The 19,139-nt window shown below is 36.7% G+C and overlaps 1 protein-coding gene across 2 annotated transcripts in view; it reads right to left on the bottom strand.

Annotated features, from left to right (window-relative positions):
* MPP7 (membrane palmitoylated protein 7) overlaps positions 1–19,139 on the bottom strand; it is a 147,536-nt gene that overhangs the window by 26,668 nt on the left and 101,729 nt on the right. For both annotated transcript variants that reach the window (XM_041489291.1, XM_041489285.1), the window contains 5 exons: positions 11,148–11,229; positions 9,995–10,080; positions 8,068–8,142; positions 7,268–7,464; positions 6,683–6,747 (listed from right to left, as the gene is read on the bottom strand). In XM_041489291.1, the coding sequence (XP_041345225.1) occupies positions 6,683–6,747; positions 7,268–7,464; positions 8,068–8,142; positions 9,995–10,080; positions 11,148–11,229 (505 nt within the window). The remainder of the gene's footprint in view (positions 1–6,682; positions 6,748–7,267; positions 7,465–8,067; positions 8,143–9,994; positions 10,081–11,147; positions 11,230–19,139) is intronic.

Here is a 19,139-nt window from a genome sequence, read left to right as displayed (position 1 = left end):
GAAGGGACAAGTTAAAGACTAAAAGAGGTCAAAGTCTAAAGAGGAGGAAATCTGACGGGAAGTAGGAAAATAAAAGCAATGACAAAATTAAAAAAACCCCAAACCCAAACCATAAGGCAACATGGAACAAATAAAACACTGAGAAACGAAGAAATACAAGCAATTAAATGTATTGTGGTAAGAAGGGAGAGGAAGTTCCAAAGAAAATAGTCATGAAACAGGTTTAGGAAATGACAACAAAGCTGTAACAAGACAAATGGGAAAAAAGAAATAGGAAACACAAGCACAATGGAAGCTTAGGTGGTTTTATTCATTTTAGAAAGATTTCAGCGTAGCCAATAATGCTAAACTATAACAATGAAAACCAGTATCACATACACTGTGTTTTTATATGTATTTTAACTGAAATGTAATCAAGATCTGGTTTTTGGGGGCCTCACCTAAATTATACTACTTAGGAAGCTCAAAACCAGAGCCACTTCCAGGAACATTCTCAACTCTTTGGAACAGCCCAACATCAGATTAAGATTTTTAGCTTTTGTTGACTTTCTTTCAAAAATATTTCCACCAAGCAATTTTACTTAGATGTTTCTCAATCTAAAATTTGATCCAGCAGCTCTTTTCTAGTTTCTTATCACAAACAAGTTGCATTATTCCTTAAACTATACTTTAGCAAGCAAGAAATTGTGATGTACAATAGTCAGCATTACAGTGAATATATTAAACACTCTTGATTTTTTAGTGATGAACAGCCCCACATAGCAATCAACATTTATACTGTTTTGCAGGTATTTATGCTCTGGAGTTTTGCAGATTGAATGATAAAGTATGTTAATGCAATAGGAAATTTAAGATGATCAAATTTAATTCTCTTATAAAACAATCAGATAACAGTATCTCTACGAAGATAATTTGGAAAATGAAGAAGGATAGTCTTGCAGTGAAGGACAGATCCATTTCCAGTTCTGTCTCATGTGAACTTGACTCAAATGTCATCCAGCTTCAGGTTTCCTTAATTTCTCTGTGGTAGCAGGAAGTTAAGATTTGTAAGGACAGGAGACTTCTGAACAAAAATGCTAATGTGCTAATTTAACTCTATAGGTCTGGTTTATTTTTTGTTTGTACTCGTAACTACCTGCAGGTGGGCAATCAAGTTTCAAATATGAACACAGAAAAATACTGAGAAGAAAGGCAGAGTTAAGATTGTGCAGCAATTACAACAAGCACAAAGAATTCTACTATACATTTATCCTAAATGTTTGGTCTTCAAATACAAGTAGTACAAAGCATTTATTCTTCTAGCCTGCTTAAATTTTTTTGTTGGCAGAACATAATCTTCAATTCAAAAGACACTCAACTATGGGTAAACTGGGTTACATCTTGTTTGAATGAACACCATTTGGCTGCAGTTAAGTCTTTCCTCTTGCTCACACAATGCCAATCACATCTCATAAATCAAAATTGAAAGTAAAATGGGTTTTAAGCCTTAGAAAAACTATATGATGATGGCTTTATCACAGTAAGTATTTACATTCAGCATTAAGTACACAGAACAAATGTATTTTCATGGAAAAGACATCTCTGAACAGCTCTGTCATATATGCTACATACATATACTAAACTGTACACACAGGGTATGGGTATCCACATATACATATGAACACAGTGCACAAGTTGACAGAGCTTACAGGCCATACCAGTATAAAATATAAAGTTACCAGTAATTTTCATCAGAGACAACACATACATAATGTAAGAATAAACACAGTAACCACTGTGAAAGCAAAATTATGCTGAAGGAGTATAATTTCTTGCCTGATTACTGCAGTTTATAACAACTGCAGAATAGTAAGTTATTTGGTTGTTATTCAAAGAATTTATTTCCTTAAAAAAAACAGGTTATCACTTTTGCCTACAAATTAAAGTAAGCTACACATGCAAGAATGACCAAACCTGTTGGCAATATCTATTACAGTCAGAGCATGAGTAGTCTTTGTATGGAAGTTAACAGAGTGGAAGCTATTAAACAAATAATTGTTCCCTGTACAAAGTCTCATGTCACTCCAATTTAGCCAGCATGCAGCAACAGGAGAACTCACATAGACAGCTCTGGCTGACAAGCTGTCCAAGCTAAAATGATCACCTAAAGCCAGGAATGCTGTTAAGTATTACTGAGGAATATCAGGTGAGCAGGTTTCCGTGGAGCTGGCATTCAGCAGTGGCTCACAAGCTCAGACACATGAAACCCAACTGCACGCAGGCAGACACATCTACAGAACTTCCCTTTGTATCCCAGAGAGTTCCCTCACACTCACTCAGGTATATGGGTCATTCACCATCCCAGCACATGCAGGGTTAGTCATACTCACACAACCTCATGCAACTCTGTTCCTTTACTTTCATTCCATTTTCCTACTTTTTTTCCTATGCTGCTTGTTCTTACAATTTTTTTCCCCAGTATCATTTCCCCACAGTATTAATGTACAAGACCGCTTTGTGCTGAAAAGTCATTGCTGTTAAGTATGGAAAAAAATTATGAAAATACTTCAGTGGTTTGTTATTCCTCCATCACTTCTGCACTAACCCTAAGCCTGGGAATTAACATATCAATCTTATCAGCAGGTCAGAACACCTAACAGCCACTTATCTCATGCATAAAATATGACTGTTGAACTTACTAAGATTTTTCTACCAACAATAGCAAAACAAATCAGGTCAGAGCTCTTGTCAGTAATTTTTGCATTCACTGTTTCAAAGTCTTTTACAAAGTAAATATATGAGTATTTTATTTAAACAGAATCAACAAGCAACTGAATCACTGCACAAATAGTGACTATAGCAATGCTCTTGCATAATACTGTTAATTGCATTAATCTGAGAATTTCAAAGCCCATCCTCTGTGGGGTTTTGCTTCATGGGGTTTATGGGCAGCTTTTGTCCATGTGTTCTTCCATTGCCCTTGTTGCAATACTTTCTCCTTTCCTTCACCCTCAATACAAAATTTCAATTCCTCTCTTTTCCCTTTATATTTTTATTCCTACTTTTTCTATATTTTCCTCTTGTCAGCACAGGCTCCACCTACATTGCCAGTTTCCTTCATCTTCAGTCCCAGATACCATCAAAATGTGCATCTTCTCCATTTGCACATGAGAAAGTGTGATTTCAATATGGAATGTACAGTGTTCTGCCCCCTCCTCCAGTGTACACATGACATGTGAAATGCTTTTCACTTTAAGTGGTACAATGTGAGAATTATTCTGTTTTATCTTTCAAGAAAAGGGCTAAATGCTGGGAAAGGCGTATGTACTTGCACACAGACACAGTTAACAGTTAACTTGGCTATTAAAGTGAAAATAAGAATTGGCATTTCCATTAAAAACCGATCCTTTTAATAACTTAGAACTAGATTGGGTTTGTTTATTTCAGTGCAGATAATTCTTGCAGAAAAAGTTTTGTAGAAAGTATTTTTCACTCCTTCCTTAATATGGGTATGATACAATCGTCACCAAAAAAGCCCACTTTTATTTTGCTTCCAAATGTATGATACACAAATATGTGTAAAGATTAGCAACTACAGGCATTGCTATGCTCTAAAGAGTGAAAAATTCAAAACAACAAACAAAAAGAAGGCATCCCAGAAGTAATTCAATCCATCTCCTTTCAGGTTTTGAAACAACTTAATTATCAAAGCAAAAACAGTTGTTGACTGTTTCAGAGAGCTCTTTGTATAGATAAATATAACAGTCCTTTCCAGTTCCAGGACTGGCTTGAGAAGAAAGAAAAAAAAAGAAGTTATAGGATACTTCTTGCATATTATATGATTTTATCTGATTTTTAGATTAATTTTCAAGTAGAAGGACACTGTCACCCAGGAATCCCACCTAAGAAACCAGAACTGACTTTTTCTGGGCATTCAAGAAAACAGAGTATTTTTCCTTAGTTCTCCCTATTAAAACCAAAGGTATGTGTCAAGGTTTTTTCCTCATTACAAAACATGGGATTTGTGGAATGAGTTGCCTGAACAGAGCAGACCAACAACCATGGCTACATACCAAGTGTCAAGAATGCTTCCTAGTGCAATTCCCAGTCCTGTCAGGAAAGGGACTTCTCTCAGCAGCTTTCCTGAAATCAACAGGTTTTCATCTTTTTTGTAAGCCATAATAATATCAACTGGCAAATTGCCCTTTCTTCTCCAAACTGCTAAGAAATTTCAGGTCACATGACTGGAGAGGAACCACTGCACCACTACAACAGCAACCAGCCTCTCAATATACAGCAAGTTCAGGATGATCTACAGAACATGTCTCCCCACATAATTACCCTTCCAAGCACTGGAAAACCCTATATTAAGATGAAGGATTAAAAAACAAACCTGAAGAAACCCAGCATTATCAATTTCCCACCTTCATGCATGGGCTAAAAGAAAAAAAAAAAAACTGAACCCAGCAGTTCTTTCCAATTTTCTGTTCTCTGTGTCACCTTCCTTACATGTTTCTGGTGCTGTCAGATAGCTGTTTGTTCAGCTGAGCAATGCATGATTTTCCAGCATCTCCCAGTTTTGGCAAGATGACTGCTGCACACAAACTGAGACACGGCCTCTGTATCTCACAGCTTCACTGCTATGCTTGGTAACACAAAAAAAGCTGATTAACTTTAGAAAGATCACAAAGGTGCAGAGTTTCCCAGCAGAATTTTCTTGAAAATCCAAGCAAGTAGATGGTTTTTCGGAGAGCAATTTGAGCAACATCCTAGACACAATGTTTTTATTCTACTGCTAAATTCTGATCTTTAAAATGTCTTCTTTACAAAGAATCTGAATTCCCTCCCAACACCAAAAACACGTTTAGTCTTTGAATGAAGGGATAAATCTCTACTCAGAACAGCATTTCCTCTATTCCAATGAAAATCTGATAGATATAGCAGCAGATTGTCTTAAGAAAAAAGGAAGAGAGAGAATGACAAACCTATATTACTCTGCAGTATTTCCTCCTTCAAGAGGCACCACTGCTTTCTAGATGGTATTTAGCTGAGACTTGCTTTGTTCAAAGAAATTCCAAGAGAGAACAGTGATAGGAATACTGCTTGACCCTCATGCTCTGTCATATTTTAAAGGCAGGGGGAGGAAGACAGGAATTCTTCTCCCTGTTCAAGCTAGTTAAGGCAGTCAGTGGAAAAAGCAGAGACAACAGTAGGCACTGTACTCTGGGTCTTCTTTGGGTTGTAATTTTGGCAATTCCCAATCAAGTTCAGGCTGCCTATTTGGAAGGGTGAGATGCATCTTGTAAAACCTTTCACCTGAAGGTCACTAGAAAGATGCAGTCCATTATAAAAGGGTTCATGCGGTGTTGCTGCAGCAGCTGATTTACCTCTTCAAAAGCACCAGTGCCACCTTACTTGAAGGCTCTTGTTGAGTGTATTATCCAGATTCAAGAACAGTGGGCAGAGAGAAATAGCTATACCCTGGGATCAGACACTTTTCCAAAACTGGGGCAGAGCAACTTGACCTAGAACCTAGAAAAACAACAGATTTACTACAAGCTGGAGAAGCTCCTCTTGTTTCTAAGATCTATGTAAATAGAAAAGGTGTAGTGCAATTGTAATGTCTGTTGCTGTAATTACAATGCTAGTCAAGGGCTTTGGAGTTAACAACAACATTAGGGCACACAATCAAAGAGTGAAATGGAATGAAAGATAGAAAATAAAGATTATCAGAAAAATAACTGTTATTGTCAAGCTTCAGAACACAACAACCATAGCAAGAAGTTAGGAAAATTGCAACAGAAACCTTGGCGAGGAGTTTTAAAGTTAAAAGCATTTAGTTTGGCACTTAATGTGCCAGCATCCACTGTCTGCCATAGTATCCATACGTTTTCTTTCATTGTTAGATAATGAAAGGTGGTTGGAAATATCAGACCACTTTCTGAATACTTTTAGTTGAACTCACAATCGTGTTTGTATTTAAGATTTAGATCCTGCTGTAGCATGATAGTTTCTTAAATTGCTCACTTTGTTATGAGCCTGCACAACTAAAAGAAATAACAGGTCAAGTAAAATATGCAATAATACTTAAAACAGATGTTGATGTAAATTCCAGTGAAGAAAAATATTTGTTTCAATGTATGTGCTTTCTTAGAGGTTATTTTTCTTACATTGTGTAATTACCATATTTAAAAACAGACTTTAAGGATGAGTTTGTTTAAAAAGCAGTAAGAAGTGTTTCTGTGAATGTGTATCAATGAACTGAATGTTCTGACTTTTAAAAAATTCTACTGCTTCGTGGGACACAAAAAATTATCAGCTATATGGGGGAGAAAGGGGGAGACTATCAGACCTTTCATCTTACTCTATAAATTTCACTGTGTTGATGCAGTCCAAATTATATAAACTGTTGAGCCAATTCTGCACTGTTTTAACAGGAAAAGAATATTCTTCAACCTTTGAAATATTACTTATCAAAATATTAATTGTGGTCAGTACTTCAAAAACAAAATCAGAGGTCTGGGAATGTTTCTAGCTTCTTTTAAAGCTTTTAACGACATTATTTACATTTATTTTCCTACTGATACAATGGATCAAGAGGCTATTGTGCCTGGAAGAAATGCATCCTGTAGGTGAAACAAACTGCTATTTTATAAGGTTAGAGATGTGGAATATTATTTCTATTCCAGCTTAACAGACTTACATGATTTTCTGTTGGAAATTTTCAGTGGCTGAACCTGCACTTCTGGTCTTCTTAATGCAAATCTCCTATAAAATGGGAGGTGGTGGGGAAAAGACACAAGCTCCTCAGTTTTCACTGCAAATTTGGGATTAATAAACACTTAATATCATGAGACTATTGCAAAATATGCAGAAGATTTTATAAGAAATTTACTTAAAACAATGCAATTTATTCACAACCTAAAAAAATTAAATCTTGCCTAAAATTTTTGTAAGCTCTCCAAAACCTGCTGCAGTTCTTATTCCTGCATAGTACATCAGTGTGAATGCAGATACTGATGTGTTATTTTCCATATGTTTTTTCTTTCAGTCTGGATCAGTGTAATCCTATCAGTTTTTGTCATTATTAATTCTAGCCAGAGAAATAAGGAAACCCAGAGTATGTCAGCAACATGTTTCCAAGTTAGTTGTCCTGCTGCAAATGCACATTTATTGTACCCATGTAATCTATGAGCACTACACATGCCAACAATGTTGGCACATGCCAAGAGACATGCCAAGTCTCTTACTGCAAAAAATAATGGAATTATGCTTCTCAGTAGCTCACCTCTCCTGGAAATGCTTTGAAGGGATCAAGCCTGCTCTGGGATTGGCATCACCTTCATGTTTGGCTTGCCACCAGGTTGCATCATCCTGGCTCATGATCTGAAGGATATCTCCTTTTCTGAAGGCAAGTCCAGCTTCTTTACAAGGAATTGCTTTATCTTCATTAGGATCATAGTCAAATAAGGCTCTGATAAACATCTGGAACAAATAGTGCTTGATCTTTAGAATCAAATACTAAATACAATCCAAAGGTATCTTCCTCTTCTGTTTTTACTGTTCAACCACTGAAATAAATAATGTAAATATTTACTTCTGCAAAACATCCTTATGGATGTCTAGCATTGGAAGTTCATATGGGAATGTTCAACTCATTGCTTCTGCAACTGCAGTATCAGTGGAGCAAAGGCTCTGTGACTCAAGGCAAGCAGGACTTGGCAGGTGCAGTGTGCCCATATGAGGAAGAGAGGAGAACATACTGTTAAAGCATGGTGCTATCAAGTGTCTTCTACCTAGTGAACAATGGAAGGAGTACTTGGAACCAAGCCAGGTCCTTGCAGAAGGTGGAAGATTACCTGTCAACTACACAGCTGAGAGTTCAAGCTCAAGAACCACGTTACACCCACTCACAAATTCAGCACCTGTGTATTGAAGTGTACAGTGTGCTGGCAGGTACAGTACTGTCACATCACAAATGTTGAGTCCACAGGTATAAATCACATTATTGGTTCTGTCATTCAAGCAAAAAATACATATTCTCAGCATAACAGTTACTGCCATGGCTTCCAAAATAGTCTTGCTTACCTTGCCTTCCTTCATTGGCATTTCTTCCTTCACACTGGGTATAATTTTAAATGTAATGGCTCCTTGAGACTGAGCCTGGTGAACATTTGAAAAGAAAATGCACTCAGAATTAAGCTAATATTTCAAAGAAATCTTAGAAGATAAAGAAATTCAAATGAATTTAAAAGAACATGAGTCTATCCTCTCCCAAGCATGATGGAGTTTGACCACTTCATTTAACCAAACTTTGTATTACAAAAATTAAAATACCCACTTGAAATGCCTGGGTTCATTTGCTTCTCTGGGGGGGCAGATGGACTGTTAAAAACTGTGACCTGCACGGTTCAGAGGTCCCATTTCTGTACTGAAGGCAGGAGAAAATGCTACAGCTTAAATGTATGCACATTAGAAGCAACTGCTGGACTCCTGGCACAGTTTGGACATCCCTGGAAAAATCAAACTAACATTTCATTTTTCAAAAAAAAATTATAGAAAAATTTGAACAGGCTTGTGCCATATTTATCATATAGAGCTATTAGGGGTGGGATTTATTCGCTTGGCAACTTTAAGAAACTAGAAAAGCAAAACATATTTGAATAGACGATGTGTACTAAATGGAAAAAAAAGCCCTCCGCTATAAATCTTAAAACAAGTTAGCCATCAGCAACCACCTCATCCATTCATCTTTCCCTATATCCCACTTAAAGTGTGTCTGGCTGCATTTGACTTATTAACCACAGTATATTCCCACTGCCTCAGTGACATTTTGCTATTGAAGGAAGTGCTAATCAGTTGGAGGCTCTGCTACTATTGCATGCAGCCGACAAGTTTCATAAAACGAGCAGAGTGCAACAGCCAGCCAACGACTTAAGCAAAATGGAAACAGGCCTGTCCACTACCAAGCGAGACATTCTTCCGCCGGGTGTCTGCGATCCAAGGCTCACTGCTTGACAGGCAGCAGCCAAGGTCTTATTTCACCCGCCGTAGGACTGGAATCAATAATTTTGTTACTTTTGAAACAAGCTCTAACTAGCTTTTGATGTTTATATGGTACCTCAGAAAGGTAAATGGGGAAATTGTTCACACCTTTTCTAGTGGTATTTTGTTTCTAGACATTTTAAATTATTAATTTTTGAAGGAAACTATGGTTCTGCAAGGAACATGAAGCCATAAAGCAAGAATGAATATCAGCAGGCTAGCACTTGAATGATCTTGGTTCCTGAACGAAAACTGTGAGACAGCTGCTCAGTTCAGCAGGACAGCAAGGTATTTATGTATATAGAAAACCCTACAGCATGAACAATGGAGCTATCATGACCCTCATCAATTTCTTTGAAGTAAAAAGAAAATATTAAATAAATAAATAAATAAATAAATTCAGAAATATTAAATATTTCTGAAAAAGTCTAAATTCCTAATTTGCAATAATGTTTCAATAATGAGAAATCAAGCTGGCTTTAGAGACTGTGCAGTTTAGATGAGAGTAGACAGAATAATATATACGGCTATATACTGTAAATCAATGTCATATAAAATCTTCATATACCAGTTATACTGTCTATCTAGTTCCTGTACTATTAATTGTCACAGGGAGTGACAATGAGTTATTAATGAGTTATTAATGAATACATTTAAAATAGTTCAAATTCAACAGATCATGGTGGGCCTTAAAAACGAACTGTGGATTATGAACTGAAGTCTGCAACACTCTGCGACATATTCATGGCAATATTACAGTCTTTAACTCTTCACAAGTAATCTATAATTGTATATGTATGTAATGCATGGGAAATCACTCTATGAGAAATGACAGGTTTTTAAATGATGGCACTGGAAGAAAAGCCATTATAGTAGAATACACTTCTTTCTAAGAAATATACTAGAAATCATAAGCCTCATTACTTTTTCCTAACTCTCCTAAATTAATATTAAAATGTTTGGAATTTACCAAAATCTGTATTATTTCTTCAGGCTTTTTATCATCTACGGGAATCCCATTGACTTCCCTCAGTTCATCACCAACATGAATAAGCCCTACAGAAGAAAAAGAGAAGTGCGAAACTGTAGCTTTGTATTACACAAAAAGTGCCATTAACATTCAGCTTGTTTCTCCCTTGTTCATATACATTAAGCTCCAATTTTCATACACTTTAAGCTCTAAGATAAAAACAGGAATATACGGTGAACATAACAGCTACTGTCCTCAGACAAATTTGATAAGGTGGTTGGTTAACTCACCTTCCTGTCTTCCTCCTAAAAATTAGTACCACCTTCTCTACAACTTTTCCAGACTTTCATGCAGATATTTCAAAAATATCTATGCCAATTCTTTTTCAACTCTTTTTCTACTCTACAACTTTCTTACTGCTACACAGGTACAAATAGTGTAAAGAGCACTAAGGGAATGTTAATTTGTGGCACAAATGTTTGCTAAGCTATCTATCTATCTATCTATCTATCTATCTATCTATATCTAGATTTACTCATTTACTCCATTACTGCATTTAAGGATGAAACACAGCTGTCCTAGATTTTCTTCAGTGAAAAGAGACACCTAAATGTATGATTCAGAACTTCTTGCTTAGGTTTTTGCAGACACTGAGCATCCCAAACTAAACAAGGATGTGCTGCAGTATTAAGAACTACCAGCCGAAACTTCAAATGGATGTCCTAATTAAAAAAAAAAAAAAAAAAAAAGTCAAGTTTCTCCATCAGCAGGTTGGCATATGCCATCATAGAATGATTCTTGGGGTGTCTGACACAGGGACAGGAGTAGGACTTGATGATCTTGATGGATCCCTTCCAACTCAGCATATTCCATGATTTATAAACAGCTGACATCAATTGGAAACAAGTAATTTTATATATATATATATATAAACCCCTCTGTATGCACTAACTCAAAGGTACCTTGCTGCAACTGAAATGGGGAAAACAATCAGCATAGTTTCAGCAGTATTGAAATATCAATTTGGAAAACTGTTCAGAGCCCAAACACTTCTGTTTGTGATAGCAATGTATTTAATTTCTACAAAATATGCCACTTTATCTCATCTTGTTCTGAGCTCTTGGATGGCTAATGCTAAACAGCAACACCTTACCACTTCTATCTGCAGCTCCTCCACGCATTATCCTGGCCACCACAATGGCACCAGTATGTTCATCCCTTTTAATAGTAGCTCCCTTGGATTAAAAAAAAAAAAAAAAAAAAAGTTATTTGGTTTATCTCAGCATAATTTTAATATACTACACTAAAAACCATTTGCTACATAAAACTGCAAAAAGCTGACATGTTAATATGTGATTAAGTCATAAATGATACTTGCTTATGAAAACAATATACAAAATATGTTGCTCTATTTCTGTCCTCTTAAAATGTGTCTTCTTTTTCAATCAGAAGTAACTCATGCATTCTGTGAGTACACAGGTTTATAGAAAAAAGGACAATGATGGAAAAAGCTTTTCAATTCAATGGCAACTGCAACATAGCTTACTTGAGACTGCTACTAAAATTGAAACTAAACTACTGCTTCAAATTCATAAATTGTTGTTCCTACATTAAAATAGGTTATACTACATAGTTCCTGCATTAAAATAGGCTATACAGGTACAGAAGGTATATCACTGTTCATAGTTGTTGCACTTTATGCTCAGAACTCAATGTGTACCATTTTCCTTTACAGTGTTATCAATAAACAAACACACATCTGAGAAGTGCCCTGAATGCTGGGGCTCACCTCGAATACTCACAGGACAGAAATGCAGAGGAAGGGAATATTTCCTGAGTTAGTCATGGCTGTTTTCATATATTACACACAGACAGCACAAGGCACTGAGGTGAAATGACATAGTGTAGTTAAATTTCTAATGAACAGCTGTCTAATGATGAGAAAAATGCCTTTGTAACAAGAACTGTGAGGGTGCAGTGCAAAGAGGCACAAGGTGATGGGGAAGCAGCCGGCAGCAGCAGTGCCAAGTGAGAAGGGACACAGAAGTGCAGAGCTGCTGCCTCCGCTGCAGTGCCAGTCCTTTCAGGCAGAACCAGGGGAGCCAGGGAGGAAATATTGGCCCTGTTCTGGGAGACAGAACTACAATGGGGATTTTAACTAGGTAAGTCATACTACATAACCACCCCCAAAAAGGTTACTTGATCCAGTATTTTTTAAAAACAACAGGGAAAAAAAAAAAAGCATGCCTCATCCATCAGGTTTTTAACTGCACGTGGTTACTTTCCCATATTAATCTAGTTAGTTACCTGCAATAGCTCTAACTTTGTTAATGAACAGAGATATTAAGGACTCTGTCAGGCAAGCCAACTTTCTTAAAATTTCCATATTTGCAGTTAGTGAATGAACAGTATTACTTCACCTCTGAGTGCTACATGCACTCTGCCATCACTGGTTAAAATTTCCTTCCATCTGAGAAGTGTTGTGCTTGGAGTAAGGTACATAAGTACTCTTTAATGAAGTTCCTTGAATAATTTAATGGCTTTTATAGCTACCTTGCTGTATTTGTTTAGAATAAATATGAACATCATATTTATCACTACTTCAATTTTTAAGTGTTTCATGAACATAAAGCTGAAAACTGTACAAATAACAGAGCTGAGATTTTTCTACAGTTAGCAATTTCACTGACTGTAAATAAACTTGCTTCCCTCTACTTCTAAGATGGAAATACAGCACAAGTCACAAAGACAAAAAATGGGAGACAAATTTATATTTTTATATGCAAGTTGCATTTATTGCAAATAGAGAAAAATTAAAACCGTCACCCTTCACTTTGGCTGAAACTTCAACAGCAGCCAGCACTCCAAAGCAAAACTGATGTGCTGTGTTTGTGCATTTCATTTTACATTCTAAATTTATTAGTATGAAATTCTAAATCTGCAATTTGCCAGCCTTATTCTTATGTATTGTTTATTACACAATTATATCAGCATGCACTTGTTTGCATTACAGTTTCAAATTAGTCTGAGAGTTTCAAATATAAAGATTTAGCTGCAGCTAATCTCACTTAAAAAACTCATTACTAGACTTCTGTGGAAAAGAACTGCATGCCATTAGGAATATATTAAACAGCCTTAAGCCCCCTAGCTTATATCTCAATATTAAGTTCTGACCTTGCAGCAACAGCTACTAATTCGAAATTTATAATAATACCTGGAATGTTTTAGCTATTTTAAAGTAAAAATTATTTTATTGGTTTTTCTTCCTGAATATATCCATCAAAAAGTAAAAGAGCAGCATTAGGATGCTAGAGGCAAATATAAATATGGGACATTTCCACTACACTGTCCATACAAAACAGGCTCTCCTAATTAATCAAGGAAAAAGCCTTCATAGGGAGGGCTGTTTGCCTTTTACCTAGAAGTAAACACCATGAAATGCCACCAAATTCAAAAGGCAAGCAAGGACTTGCAGGTCTCCCCTGTGATCACCCACCACCCCAGCCCCATGCTGATGTCTGGAAGTGGTAGTTCACTTTCCTGGGCTCTTTAGACAGATGCTAGAAAAAAACTTGTGTGCAATCAAAGACCACACTATTGACCCAGACAGCATCTGGAAGTAACAATAAGTCTCTTGTCCAAGTGGAACAGTCACTTCATGCTCTATGATTAGTGATTATCTAGTGATTATCACTACTGGCACAAAATGAATTTTCCTAGCATAGATTAACTGATCTGAAAGATGGCCCCACAAAGGTAACGGGCAAATTGGAATTCTCATACAAAGGACAAAAACAAGTTCAAAATGACAAGAAAATTATTTAACCCAAGTTTGCTCGCTGTATCTCAGTATCTCCTCTGTGGCAAACCCAAAGTGCATGGGCAGGTCCATGAAAAACACTACTTGAGTTTATGTATTTGTACCTTTAGTACACAATTTTAAAAGGGGGTTCTATAAATTCCACTTTCCTCACAATTTAGAACCCTTAAATCATCAAACACTAGTGGATTTCTTTTTGAAAACCTGAAGAGCTGATTTTCTGAAAAAGCAGCTTCTCTTGTACTGCTGCCAGCCCTGCTTAAACTACGAGGTATATATAATCTGGCAAGAAATTCTCCTTATAAGATGTTCAGCTCCAGTACTTTCAGTTACATGTGCAGTGCAGCTCCTCATTTAGGGCTTTAAAAATGGAAGAAGGTTAGACTGGACCTTGAGAGCTGGAAAATATTTTCAGTGTTGTGAGCCAAAAGTGTAAGTTACCCTAAATGAGACATATACAGATGTAATAGCATAGCTCAGTTTAAAATACTTCTAAAGGGAAAAATAAGGAGTTTGGGAGCCATATGGTGATCAGACTAAGAAAATGCTTAAAGGTATACCATACAAAAGCACTAAAAATAATACAAGCTCCTTCAGCAAGCCTTTTCCACCATTTTTTAGTTGCTTTCCCCCCCCCCCCCCACCCCATTTTTAATGTAGTATCACTCATGGGTAAGCATTGCTCAGGGCTTCACAGATGTGACTTTTATTAGTTCATCCATTTATCTGCTGGTTCCAGAATATAAACATTTTAAGTCTTTATTTTTTAAAGAAAGAAAAACTAGCCTGTAAAATAAATTACTAATAAGAGAATTTGAAACATCAGTAATAATGTTGCATATGTCTCTGTTAAACAAAAGCACATGCAGATGACAAATGCAAATAAATATTCCAATAAGCCTTATTTTAATTCATTCTCTATTGAAAGTGCAAATACAAGTATCAGTTACCTACCTTACAGTGAGGAGTTGTTTAAAAGTTAATGTACACTTACATGTAGACTAAAGATAACCCTACATCCAAATTCCACCAAAATCCCACCAAAAAACAGCTGGGTTCATCCACTATTGTGAACTCAGCTACGGGGACTAAGAATGTGAGGTAGATGAAAGCTGTTACATCTGCATGGACAGAACACATAAACAACTCCTTTAAATCACCAAAATTCATTTCAATCAAGTTCAACTATGGAAATCAGGTACATAGTTCAATTTAGGTGTCCAGGCTACTTCTGTAGCTCTGGAGACTGAATCATCCTTTCATTAAGCCAAGAATTTTAAACAGATGGATGGCATGGATCATCCTCTGGAACTGCCTTGACTATAGACATGGCATGGCATAAAACTTAAGTCTTCAAATGACCAGATCTATGTGAAATGAATTTTTGTGACAAAGAAGCAACCATCTTAATGTGAAGAAGCATCCTATGCAGAGTACCAGCTGTAACAAACCTGGAGTATTACATTTGGAAGCTGGCAGTAATAGGAGCCCAGGTGCTGAACCCCTGGTAGTGTGGTTATTCATCTCAGATATCAGGAATGCTAACTAGGAACAGGGCTGTGGCTGAAAAAGTCTTGGAGAGGTAGGCATAAGTAAAAACTCTCCAAGCTCTCTGATAAAAAGTCCAGTCACAGACAGGTGAATTTCGGATTGTCTCCGAAAAGAGATGTTTCTACTTCTCTTTATGTAAGGTTGAGAGATGTTCCAAATTTCTTTGTTAAAACAAAACATCCTAACACAGTTTCACCTCGCTTGAGGGAGAAACTGCTGGAACAGTATTTGCAAACAGAGCATTAAAAAAACCCCAAACCCAATACTGTGGGGAAGGATTAACAAAAAGTTTAAAACACCTCTCTCAAAAAACTGGGGGAAAGTTCAGCACTGACTTCTGAATTGATGAAATCTGGCAAACAGAAGGCCCTCCTACAAACCATGTGTTTCTCTCTCTTGAAATGATTACTCCTGGGAACTCAGGCTTCATCAATATATGATTAACCCCAGCTAAGGACTTTGGTGAGGTGCTTAACTCAGAGAAAAGCACGAACAGGAACACAAGAGGAAACGTGGTGCAGTTTTATATAGAAATGGTCACTAGGTTTATTCCAAAGAAGTTAAGAGAGTGCCTAATTGCTTCACAGTGAGTACTGCTGAAAATCATCCAAAGGAAATGCAATTCGGAACGTCCAGGGTTTGCAACTGATGTAAAGCTTGTGGCTTTGCAGGAAAACAATCTCTACTGCTTAGGTACAAATAGAATATGAGCCTGTGTCTGGAGTGGAAGAAAAGTTTAAAGAGCTCAGTATCTTCAAGTCAAGAAATGAGACGATCTCTATCCAAGTAAAAATATTGTACAGTACCTCCAATCTCAAGCTCAGTTGCTTCTAAAAGTAGAATCCTGATATAATGTTGCAAATGGAAGTCAGACTTTGTGACTGGAGAATGAATCGATTAACAGAACAAGCAGAGATTCTTTGATCTCTACTAAGAATATCCAAGACTTCAGAATACATGGAAATACATGGAAATAAATAGTAAATGAAATTATAATTAGTTTAGTAAACACAGATCATGGTGTATCTTCCTTTAGAAAAATAACTTTGGGAAGCATAAATACAGAAGATCTAATATACATAATATAAGCCTGTCTTCAGTTATTCTGCCATGCTGCATTTCAGTAAGACCTTATCTGAATTACTACCCATGTTTCTTCTCATCCCCACATAAGGGAAAAAAATCTAGAGAAGACAAAGACAAAAACAATAGGTTTGTTATGCATTGTGGTAATGGTGTCATAATAAGTCACTATAAATCTGACACAAAGAAATTAATGTTTGACGTGAACATGAATGATATTAAAATGGATTGACAGTACATTATGGAAGAGGAGGAGGACACTGTACTCTATTCTTTGAATTCTTCTTGGAGAACAAGGAACAGGACTCACCATAAGTTCTTCTCTAACAAAAATAAAACATCAAGATAGGCTCAGGATCTAGAAAGATCACAAATACAGTTTTCCTACACAGGTAAAGTAAAACTTTAGAAATACTGGAGACTCCACATATCCAGTTAGTATGCTCCAGTGCTGGACTTCCCAACTAATGGACTACTGTTAATTCTTAGTCTAAACCTACCAGGGCTGCACCTTGTGACCACTGCCCTGTGTTTTAGAATCTTTCACTGCTGAGGAGTTTGACTTTATTGTCTTTGTGAGCTCCCCACCCTCAAGTACTTGAACACTTCAATTAGCTCCCACCCTTTGCCTCTTCCTAATAAAAAGTCTACAACAGATTCCATTGTAAGGCTGTTTTCACATTGGCAAATAAACAAAACTGTCTTAAACTAGAGAAATTAGTTTGCTCACATTTTATAGTTTCCATGGCTGCTGTCGTGTCTAGTGAAAGATCTAAAACCTCTTCTCTGTTACCTCTGTAACACAAGAGTTGTTAACACCAACAGTGTTGTTAACTTAAATCCACAAGTGTGGATTTAAGACAGTGTACTGGTTTTGGCTGGGATAGGGGTAATTTCCTTCATGGTAGCTCCTATGGTGCTTTGTTTTAGATTTGTGATGAAAACAGTGTTGATAACACATTGATAATTTAGCTATTGCTGAGCAGTGCTTACACACTGTGAAGGCTTTTCTGCTCATCACCCCACCAAGTGAGGAGGCTGGGGATGCACAAGGAGCTGGGAGAGGACACAACTGGGGCAGCCAACCCCACCTGAACAGAGGGACATCCTCCACCATGTGCTGTCATGCTCAGCAAGAAAACCAGGGGAATAAAAAAGAACTGGGGGGTGTGTGGAGTGATGGTTTTAGTCTTTCCAAGAAACAATTACAAGTGATGGAGCCCTGCTGTCCTGAGGATGGCTGAACACCTGCCTGCCCAGGGGAAGTGGTGAATGAATTCCTTATTTCACTTTGCTTGCACATGCAGCTTTTGCTTTACCTCTTGAACTGTCTGTCTCAACCCACGAGTTTTCTCATGTTCATCCTTCCGATTCTCTCCCCCACCCCACTGGGGAAAATAAGTGAGAGGCTGTGTGGGGCTGAGCTGCTTAAACAGACACACAGGTATCTGGAAGAGCTCAGTGTCCCACCGGAACGAGGAGGCAAGAGTGGAATTTGAGGAACAGTCCAAGGATAACCTTTGCCTTAAGCAAGTGGTTTCTTAAGGAGACCTTAAAATCTAGAAGGCCAATATACAATGTACATATTTCACAGAAGTTTTCATAAAATATCTGAGTTATGTATTGCAAGATACTATTATCCAATCCATTTTGAGACACTATTAACTTATGGTATTGAACTCCTAAGTCTTAGTAACAAATCATGTTTGTAATATGAAATGTAAGTTCAGGTTTTATTAAGATTTTTCTGACAAACCAAAAAAAAAAGGTGTTATAATTAACACTAAAAATGGAACTACTCAATCAGACTTCATTTTATACTGTATGTTCAAATCTCCACGTACCTTTCAGAAGGCATAATCTTTCTGATACTAAATCCTAAAGCAAGCTTGTTTTCTTTCTCAAATAATGTCTTTGATAAAAAAATACAAAAAGCTTAAAGCTGTTATTCAAATATTTGAGGAAAAAATATGTCGTATGTTAAAACAAAGTAAGAACTTCCCATATGGTCAAACTTGTAATTATGCCCATGGGCACCTACAGTCAGTCAATAAGAAAACTCATTTCTTGTTTATTGATGCCAGAAATCCATCAAGAATTAGAGTGACAGTAAGATATCTACTGCTCTATCAAAGTACCCCTGTCTGTCTAACAGAAGCAGCACTCTCCCACTGTCGTCTCAAGCACAGAATGATGGCCTTCTCAAAGTAAGTTTGCAGGTATTTCTCCAGCATTGCTGTCCATTAAAACAAATATTCAGTATAACATAAAACAAACCTCTTACTGGTTTTCAGGATAAAAAGAACATAGTTAAATTTTATACAAGATGACTCCCACTCTACAGCAAATAAAAAGAACCAAATCAGTAAGGCATTTTAATATTCTTGTAATACAACCTAGGTTTAGTCCTTTCATTTTTCCAGATATCCCCTTGAAGATATTAACTTTCTAGTATTCATAATGCAAAGTACAACAACAGACATTTTAAATTTGCCCAGATTTCAATTCAAGTATTTTAAAATATGTTTTCATGCTTTCTTTTCAGTGTATTTAAAGGTCATGTTTTTTTACATGAATGCTAACAGTTACAGTTCATAACACAGGTCAAGATTTCTTTGGGGATTCATTCTGTCTCACATTTTAAAGTAAGTTCATGATTTGAATTCAAGATAAAAGACAAATATAGATTTG

The sequence above is a fragment of the Pyrgilauda ruficollis genome, unplaced genomic scaffold, assembly GCF_017590135.1.
Source record: "Pyrgilauda ruficollis isolate IOZ18807 unplaced genomic scaffold, ASM1759013v1 scaffold12, whole genome shotgun sequence".
NCBI lineage: Eukaryota > Metazoa > Chordata > Aves > Passeriformes > Passeridae > Pyrgilauda > Pyrgilauda ruficollis.
The sequence above is the reverse complement of the archived record's forward strand: the minus strand, read 5'-3'. Positions and strand labels throughout refer to the sequence as shown.